This window comes from Alligator sinensis, unplaced genomic scaffold, assembly GCF_000455745.1.
Source record: "Alligator sinensis unplaced genomic scaffold, ASM45574v1 scaffold402_1, whole genome shotgun sequence".
Lineage (NCBI taxonomy): Eukaryota > Metazoa > Chordata > Crocodylia > Alligatoridae > Alligator > Alligator sinensis.
This window is the reverse complement of record NW_005842089.1, coordinates 2,249,896-2,259,836: the sequence shown is the minus strand read 5'-3', so window position 1 is coordinate 2,259,836 and position 9,941 is coordinate 2,249,896. Positions and strand designations below refer to the sequence as shown.

General features: G+C 41.6%; 1 protein-coding gene across 1 annotated transcript in view; it reads right to left on the bottom strand.

Annotated features, from left to right (window-relative positions):
- Positions 1 to 3,911: 3,911 nt before the first annotated feature.
- LOC102368695 (cytochrome P450 3A21-like) overlaps positions 3,912 to 9,941 on the bottom strand; it is a 17,765-nt gene continuing 11,735 nt past the window's right edge. Inside the window, exons 9-13 of the mRNA XM_006023963.3 lie at positions 9,215 to 9,302; positions 8,963 to 9,123; positions 7,456 to 7,682; positions 6,315 to 6,477; positions 3,912 to 5,179 (exon numbers count right to left, since the gene is read on the bottom strand). Of these exons, the coding sequence (XP_006024025.1) occupies positions 5,090 to 5,179; positions 6,315 to 6,477; positions 7,456 to 7,682; positions 8,963 to 9,123; positions 9,215 to 9,302 (729 nt within the window). The 3' untranslated portion in view covers positions 3,912 to 5,089. The remainder of the gene's footprint in view (positions 5,180 to 6,314; positions 6,478 to 7,455; positions 7,683 to 8,962; positions 9,124 to 9,214; positions 9,303 to 9,941) is intronic.

Genomic DNA, 9,941 nt, shown 5'->3' with positions numbered 1-9,941 from the left:
GTTTGAAACAGCCATTCATCTTTATGGAAAGAATGAAAAAGCTTATCTGATATGCACTCCTCTCTGTAATGTGCCCGGGTGTTTCAGGCAATATAAAGTGTGTTCACCTGACTGGCACATGGGTCTAGATCCTCAAAGGTGTTTAGGCACTTAGCCCCCAGTTAGGGCTCTAACTCTCACTGATTTCAAGGGGAGTTAGAGCCTCCCAAATACTTTTGATGATCTGGGCTTTGGTGTTTTGCGTTGGCTGTAAGTGATTGGCAATGTAGGATTTAGCGCTGGTAAAAGAAGTTCATTGTGGCAACACTAAATTTGGGGAAGGAAGAAGCAAAACCCACATATATCATGACCAGAATAAGCACAAATTGCTTCACACTGCCCTGACAACGACCCTCAACCCTTTCCCAAAGAGTTCACCTGATTTGGACAATATTGCTTATGCTCTGCTGCTTCTTTACCAAGAGTACCAACTGGAGTGGAGTTTTCTTTGGGTGTGTGCATCCGTACTTGGAGAAAAGGACCGAGACCACTGCTTAATTTCATGCAGGCCAGTGAACTGGCACCAGATGGTAATAAATTGAGGACATGGCTGACCTGATCGAGGACTGTACCACTCAACTTGAAGTTAAAGATATACAACTGCCTGCATCGTAAGTGTAGACATACCCTTTAGATAATATTTCACTGGGAAGAACTGCTCCTGCAGGCAATATTAATATTTATTACTATTGCTGACCTTTCCCATGCCTCTGTGAATGCTGAGTGGGTTAAAAGATGACAGCAGAGCCATAGCAAGGGGGAGCAAGTGGGACAACTGCCCCCAGCACCAAAGTGGAGGGGCACCAACAGGCACTGCCCAGCCGGGGTGGGGTGTGGGATGGAGCCGTGAGCAGCTATTTGGGGGGGAAGCACAGGGATGGGGGCTCCCACCGCTGCTTGCACTCCCAGGCAAGCATAAGGGGGGGTGCCCCCCAGATCGGTGCATGGGGCGCGGGCGGGCTGCTGCTGTGGGCTTTGCCCTGGGCGCCGAACTTCCTTGCCACGGTACTGGATGACAGCTACCCAGTCCTAACTAGCAGCACCAGAAGTCCCTTCCAACAGAAATCTGATAGAGCTGATAATGGCCTTTGCTTCCACAACTGAAGATAATAAGGAAGTCGGGAAAGTATTGAGATGTATAGGAAACTGAATAGCGAGATTCATTTTATGTAGTTAAGTCACTGTAGATCTAATTCTCTTTCCAGAAATCTTATTAATGTTATCTTGTTACCTCATAATGCATATAGCCAATGTGCCAGGACTGGCAAAACATAATTAGCCCTTGCTAGAAAATTAGTCATATTTGTCATTCTTGCAAAAATTAACAGCATATACAGTTACGCTAATGACTTTATTTCTGTAGACTCCATTCGCCGTGTATGTCTTGTTCTTGGTGTATAATGGCTACAGTAATCATTTCTTTTCCCCACTAATGTGTTCAGAAGTGGATGCTTTGTTCGCTAGATGCCAAGACAATCCCCTGATTGTTTTCTCTCTCTCCTTCTGAAGCTGCTAACTAGCCTGTAGGTGATTTTTTACTGAATATATTTTGCTGATTCTGGTTTCTTCTTTCCTTCCCCTTTATTGTCTCTGGGGTGGGTGATGTGATAAAATCTGGCACTCTTTTTATCAGGGAAAAAAAAAAAGCATTCTTCATCTGCTGCTGTTTTACATGTCCCTTCTGTCTATTTAGTAGCCTTTACTTGTGCCGTTCACTGTTGTAGCTGGCCTGTAAAATGCTGTAAGAGGTAGAGTGTCTGCCCAAGTCTTTAACTAAAGGGGTTTTTTTAACTCCCTATAGAGGACGAACAACAGTTTCCAACAGTCGAGAGCCTACTTTTCAATATTTCCAATGATGCTGTTTTATGTGTGCTCCAAAGCATAAGCAACATTGCCCTGTCAGTAAAGTCCTTTCTAATTCTTTTTCATCTTCCCCAAGGGAGTCCTCAGTGGCCCCTTGGAAGTCTTAGCAACCCTTTAATTCCTCCTACTTTGGTCCTCGCTCCTGCTTGTGGCCTGCTGTTGTACCAGCTCTCGGGGCTGAGAAAATGCTGTTCCTTAATCAAGCAGAGCAGTGGCAGTTGAATGACATGAAGCATTACCTACCTGCAGGGGCTAAGTGCGCATGCTGTTTCTGCAGTGTTATCAAAAAATGCTCCCATGAATTTGTTCAAAATCTGCCTTTAACCAACCCTGGGGAAAAAAATGGCCCAAAAATGATAGTATGAAAAAGTTTCTACAAAAATGATACAATTACCAGCTGAGACAGAATTCAGACAGTTTTTTGAGGACATTGTACCGTGCAATTTTGCAGTACAGTGGGACAGAATAAAACCCTGACTGCTCATCTTCTCCTAGTCATTTTGAGAAATCTATCTCAAAATGTGGATAGAAAACTGGCAGAGAAATGAGATGAAAGGAACAGGTGCATGTGAGCAATGTCTGAAATGTGTGTTACATTTGTCATAATTGGGTTGCCAAGAGCCAGAGCCAGGTACTGTCCTGTGTACAAAGTGTGACAGCATAGAACGGTGACAGATCCTGTTACGATGGCTTATAATGGTGTAATATGGTAAAATGGTGTAGCCAATAGTGACGTAGTTGGTAGAACGGTGTAGTACGTTCAGACCCACAAAACAGAGCAGAGAGAATAAGTATTATCATTTTTAAATGTGGCAAGGTGTTTGTCAGAGCAAACACAGTAATCCCAATCACGATTTCTCAATGCGTTTGTAAAGCACCCATTATTATGATCTCTTGGTGCCGTTGAAGACAGCCAATTCGCTGTCAGTGCTGATAAAAACGGGAAGTCCACAAGCTCCCGAGTAATGTCACTGCTTCTTAAAAGTGTCAGGGATTAAGGATACCAGCAGACACACTGCTCTGTCTGTAATGCTGCTATGCCACAGGGCCAACATCCATGTTGGGTGCAGGGGCTAATACTTACCAGTCCAGATTCTGGAACATAAGTGTGGATGTATAGCACATGGCTAAGCCCATCAGTCAGGCACTTTGAAAAAAAAAATCCTATTTGAATAATTGTCTGTGAAACGTGTCCCAAATTCTGTTCTTTTCTTCCCTTTCTATTGTGTGTGCGAGGAGGAAGGGAGAGGCTTCTCCAAGCCAGCATGACACTAGCATGTCCAAATAGAGTTTCTGGAAGCATTTCTTGCTCCAAAATTCAAGTGTCTTAATGGTTTGTGATGTATCTGTGATGAATATTCTGCTTGATCTTACAGCAAACAAAACAGCTGAGAGTCACAAAGGCAACAGCACCACAAGTATAGACATCCAAGGCTTTTTTAATCATCACATTTACTTAATCTAATATCCCAAGTGCATTACAAGATGGTAAGGTACAGTGGGGAGCAGCTTTACTCTTGCTTTGATTAAGTCTATTCCTGCGCCTTTGACTGAACTAAGCAATTCGTCTTGTTAATTCTTGCTCCAAGAATTAGGACTTGTATCACACATTGCCTAGAACAGGCCTGAGCCTATACTAATGACTAAATAATGCAAGTTTCATCGTGGTTCTTGTTTTTTATCATATAGGTGCTTGGGCTTTATCTGATTCAGAATATCGGCCTACTGTATTGATTAAAAGGGAATTCCCTATAGCCAGTATGCAATTATCAAACACATGCCCAAAGGAATCCCCTTAATCAAGATGATCTGTGGAAGAAGTATTATTTGTAATACAAATGCTTTTGATCAGGAGCTTTTGATCAAGACAAATGGAGGACTGAATTAACTGAAGATTGAACTGAGTGGAAAATGCTCTACTTGGATAATTTCAGGGGTCAAGCCTGAACATTTCTTTCAAGTGACAAAAATTGATCCACTCATTTATAATAAAGAATAGACATTCCAGCTTGGACTAACATATTTTTATTGATTACTGTCATTGATATATATTACATACTAATCATGAGATGCATTCACAACACAGGAGAAATGGGGTTACTGGCATATAGCTTCATGGTAGCCACTTCAGTTGAAGATTTTGTATCCGACCTGAAATCATATGTCCTATTATTAAAATATCAACCCATCTAAAAAAAAATCTCTCCTAGCCTCTCCTATTCATTTGTTTTCCATGACCTCTGTTTCTACTCTATTTTGGATCTCTCAGTATCAAAGAAGTCTCTTGGAATAAGGCAGTAATTTTCTTCTTTTTTTGCAAAGGAATACCACTAGAAGAGTTAGAGATCTAATCAACCCTGAAATTTAATTATGCTCGAGTTCACGGGGCCAACAATCATTTTAGTTTAACAGGGGGTGACCATTGCTCAGAATGATCGTTGTCAGCTAACACGATACTAGATGTGATTTGGTTATGTCCTCACATGCTGCTAAATTGTGTTCTTACCCCATTCTGAAAGCAATTTTGCCCCTGTTCAACTCAGGGTATGGCCATACATGCGTATGGACCCATTTGAAAATGGCAGTGACTGTCATGTTTTAATTGTCATGTGTTGATAAACTGGGAACGATCCAACTGAAGCAAAAGCACTTCAAGTTTATTAAGGCTTGAGGAAGCAGAGTTGCTGTTGAAGTATATTTGCATCATTCGCTGCTGGTCCACACATAACAAGTAGAACGTAACATCTGCTCCCCTTTTGAAATGCTCCCCTTTGGAAAAGGCTCTGTACCCTCATACAATCTCTGATCATCCTATTCAGATATGATTACATTTAATAACAATTTGGAGATTCATAAATGTTAGGGGCTGGAAGGGACCCCTTGAGATCGTCAGGTCCAGCCCCGCTGCACTTGGGCAGGAAAGACCGCTGGGCTCAGATGACCCCAGCAAGGTGAGCATCAGAAAACTGTATTTGTAGAGAACAGGAAACTCTGTTTGACCTCATGAATGAGATGTTGCTACTTGGCGGGATTTTTTTTTTTGTAAATATGCTTTACTCATGTTTTTTTCTGCAAGTGCTAAGATGTTGTCTTCTGAATTAAATTCTTTGTTGTCAGCATCAGATTTCCAGAGCAGTGTGTCAAAGCATGTCTTAGTATAGCAATTCGTGACCACTCGGCTTAGCTCCTACTCCGTGGAACTGGATCTGGGAACCAGCTTGAGAATGATTGGTTTTACAGGATTGAGGAATCCTTTTGAATCCAGCTTCAGAGGTATCTGCAGAGATCAAGGGGAGAGAAAAATCATGTAGATCTCATCAAATAGAATATACAGAATTAATATCGGGGCATAGGAGATCGTTTGCCCTGGGGCGTGGAATTAATACTTCAAGCCTATTCAGGAACACAAAGCCTCATCAGTAAAACTAACTATCTATATCACAGACCTCTAAGTTCTCCTGGTCTGCACTTGGCAACTGGATCTGTACTAAACACAGATGGTTCAATTCACAGGTGCTTTCAAGGAAACTTTTGGTACACACAGATCTACTTCCCACTCCTGGTTTTTCTTGATTTATAGATTTAAATTAAGCTCAACTCTCCAAATTATTTTTTTTCTGAAACAGTCAAACTTTGCCTTCTTTGGGGTACAAAGTGGGACCAAAATTTGCATGGAGGGCTGCTGTTCCAGTCCCTCTGCCTTACTTATGCTTCTATCTATTAGTATGCCTTTGTCACGGTACAACAGTACCGTAAGGACGCCTGTTTGTGAATTGTGATGACAGGTGGCTTTCATATATATTGTGTCCCTCTCAAGAAAAGCTGGTTTGTTTCCTGCTAAAAATGGTCAAAGTCTTTGACCTTCATATTAGCCAAAGGAATTAACTCTCTCTGGAAGTCTGGTAGCGCTTTGACTCCAGGAAAGGCCATGCAGACACCAGTAAAAGGCAAGAAAAAATGGATTTATATGGGGCCCCTTTACTCAACAGATGAATGCTTATGGTTTTACTCCCAGAAAGTTCCTATTAATCTGACCAGAGACAGGAGCAACAGAAACAAGGAGTCCTATTGATGCCATGCAACTCAACAGGGGTCGAGACATTTCATTTCTGTGTGGTATACATGGAGTTATCACTCAACTGATTCATCCTCTTCCCTCTCCTTCCTATACTCGAATTGTATGCCTCTACTTGTTCTCTCTTCCCTTCCAGAATAGTCCCATTGCATGTTTCAGAATAACTCTCATTTCATGCACGGAACATGGTTTACTCCCGTATAGTCCGACCGCACATTTTACATCCAGTGTGGCGTATTTCTCTTGCACTATGTGCCGTACTTTTAGGCAAATGAATTATGTAGCAATTTGCAGGGACAGTTCTAGTAAATAACCACACACTAATCTGGGTCCTCACCGGGGTTTCTTCGCAGGTCTTGAAGGTGAAATTCTGAACCAGCCTGGCAACAGCAATTTTCATGGCGAGGAGAGCAAATCTCATTCCAATGCAGTTCCGGGGGCCAGCTCCAAAGGGCAGGTACAAATAAGGATCCATGCTCTCTTTGTTCTCCTTACTGAACCTGGTTCCAGAAACAAGAACATGAGAGTTTACAGGAGTAAAAGTTCAGGCTTCCTGTAGCTCACTTGACTTAGCCCCTGGTGTAGCTCTGCCTATTTCATTTGCAATGCCTATCTTAAAATATCAATGTATCAGCATGCACTACTGATCTCTACTAGATGCAAAGTCAACCTTACTCAAATGTGTGCAGTCTTATCACCCCCCACCTAATGATTTGTGGCCAAGGGCACAAGTCAATGGAATCTCCATAAATTGAAATGGAAGAAACCCCATTAATATTTATGGATAAGACGGTCCAAAATTATATCTGCATTTATGACTGTGAAAGCTATACGGCCATAGAAACACGACAAAATTCACATGATTGTCAAATGATATCAGAAGTGATTGTTAACCGTACACAATAAAAACAAAGAAACAGTGACTGGTCCTGGTACAATCCTGTGGAGATGGTAGGTCTTTGAAATTTATGACTAAGGGTCCTAGGCAAAGCTTTTCCAGAGTGATTAAGTATAATATTCACCTTCCAATGGCTAACAATGGCATAATTTCACATTGCACTGATCTCAGTTATGGTATGGTCTTTCATTTTTCTGGCTACTGTGACTGTGTAACTACAGAGAGACTTTAAACCATTAGGCCAGGTAAACTGTGCCTGTATATCTGGTATAGGTGGCTATGTTATAGAAAGGAGTGGCACTTTGGCAAAATAAGCATTGGTTATGTTATGCGAAAGAGTAATAGAAGTCCGAATTAGTTGCTCATGTTACTATGGGCTTATGCTCTTCGAAAAGCTGGTTGGAATTTAACATTTTACATCAATGGAAACAAGCTCATGGTGTTTCTTTATGCAGTTTTATTGCAAACATGTAGGAAGATTAAACATGACAGGTCATTTAATTCTAAGAAATGGATATTTAGGAATAAATTACAGAGATGCATGTGTATTACCCGTTCCCTATGAAGAAAGATCCCGTACCTTTCAGGTCTGAACTCCTCAGGTTCTGGCCAGTATTCGGGATTATGGTGCAGAACATATAGTGGGACCATAACCACCATTCCTTTCAGAACGCTCATTCCATTTATTTCTACATCTTTCTTACAGACCCTTTCAATTCGTCCTCCAAAAGGAAAAAATCTGAGGGTTTCATTCAGTGTCATGTCAAGGTAGTCCATCTGCATCAGTACATCGTATGTAAGAGAATCCTTCGGTGAAAAGGGAAAATGTTTGTCAGGTAAGTGAGAGCCTTTGTCACCTGGGCAATGCAAAGACCACTATGTCTTCCTATTCATCTTCTATCTGAGAAACAGTAGTGAACTGAACACCAGGGGCAAAGCTAAGAAGTTGCCTTGATTTGTATCTTTCTAAGCAAAGTGGCTTACCAAAAATTGGGAGTCTTTAAGAGAAAGCTGGATAGGCATCTGGCTGGAGTCATCTGACCCCAGCTCTCTTTTCTACCCAGGCAGGGGGTCGGACTCAATGATCTGTTGAGGTTCCTTCTGACCCTAGCATCTATGACTCTATAAATCTTAGTGAACCATTAAACCAACTTAACGTCCATATGAAAAAAAAAGTTTGTAGTTAAAATCAGCTATTTTGATTGCCTTGGGTATGATCAAGTTGCTGAAAAGTGGCACCAGTGGAGATGCTGGTGGTATGAGAGTCGAATATAAAAGGTTCTAAGCACAGCAAAATGGTACCCATGAAAAAATACCATGAGTTACTTTATTGGTTTGGTGCGGGTTCAAATTTCCTAGCCCATCTCTCCATCAATATTGGGAACAGCCCTTATCTTCCATTTCTTTCTTCTTAATGTTTGTTCCTGCTTTATGTGTAGCTCACTGTTGAACAGCAGGACTAAGAAAAATAAGTTGTCCCTTGTAATATGAATTGCAGAATGGATTGGTTTTGGTGCAAAAGATATATCAGTGAAGATAAAGACCAAAAGGGAGAGAGAGGCAAACATGTAAATATCCATAAATGTATTCATAAAAATGTCTTTATTGGTCCTGGCATAAAGTAGGGGGTTAGACAGATTTTAATGATTAAATTGTATCCCTGATGTTGTCAGATCAGCTATATCTGCATTCACCCTTTCCATATCCTGCCATTTATGCATATTGATAATCAGCTTGAGTCTCATATACATCATCTGTCATACACTTCATCTGTTAATAGGCATAGCAAGAAGGCTGCAAGGCAGTTAGAGGGTATCCTATAACTGATACTGCATTTAACAAACTCAGCATGGACCTCTTTAGGGGTCAAATATCTGCTTTCCTTTTGATAATCTCACTTAGAGCTGAAATCTTTCAGTGTGACCATCTGAATTTCCAAAAGATAGATGAGTAAACACATATTATGACTGTACTTTTAGTGCAATCATTTAATCATGTTAAAGATCAGAGTGGTGGGCTGGCTGAACTAGAGATGAAGGATTTCCTATAAAGAGACTGCACAGTCGCTGAGTATCCAACTTTCTTACCTTATTCAGCAAAACTCTATCTACCTCCTCCTGCAGTTTCTGCTGCACATCAGGATGGATTGCCAGTTCATAAACTAGGTACCTAAGAGTGGAGCTGATGGTCTCATATCCAGCAAAAATAAAGATAATTGCTTGTGCTAGAATTTCTATATCAGTCAAGACTGTAAAGAGAGAAGAAAAATATGTATAAAAATGCAGTATATACTGTAGACAGGCAGTGGTCTTTGCAGCATAATCATTTTATAGTGTTACCTTTAGATGAATGACTCAACCCATTGCTCACATGACCGTTGTTAGATCTCTGGGAGTCTATCATCAGCTGCAGGAAATCCACTCGGTCCTGGGAAGAGAAGTAACCATTTAGATGGGAGTTGTCAGTAAAGCAACCAACTTGGTTCCCAGTTCTAACAAAGAAAGCTCAGCAGGGCCTGAGCCTGCAAAGTAAGCCTCTTTGATGCAGATTGTAGGGTAGCCTTGCTAATCCAATATAGGAAAAAATAGTAATTGTATCACAGTAAATGATGTTTTGAAGACCCCCCCCATATGTTTCTATAAGCAGCTGGGGTTGGATAAAGGAAGTCCACTATGAGATATTAGTTTGATTTCTGATTCTTATTTTGAATGAAGACAACATCTTTTGCTGGGAGAGGGGAGGGAAGGAAGGAACCTGCCAAATACTAGGGATGTGCAATGCTTCAGGTGCTGATTTGATTTGGAGGAGATTCGGCCTGATACAGTGGCCAAATCTCTGAGTCTGAATAGAATCAGGAAACCAATGACAAGGTCCGAATTGATTCAAAGCTCCCTGAATCAGTTCAGAAAAGATTTGGAGAGCTTCGGCATTTTGGGCAGTCCCCGCTTGCTACCGCAGGGAGCTGGACACGGACCCTAGGGGGCGGGAGATGGGGGTGAGGACGATAGGGGGACCCCCACCAGGCCCCACCCCTGCCTGCTCCCCCAGCCTCCCTGAGCACCCCCC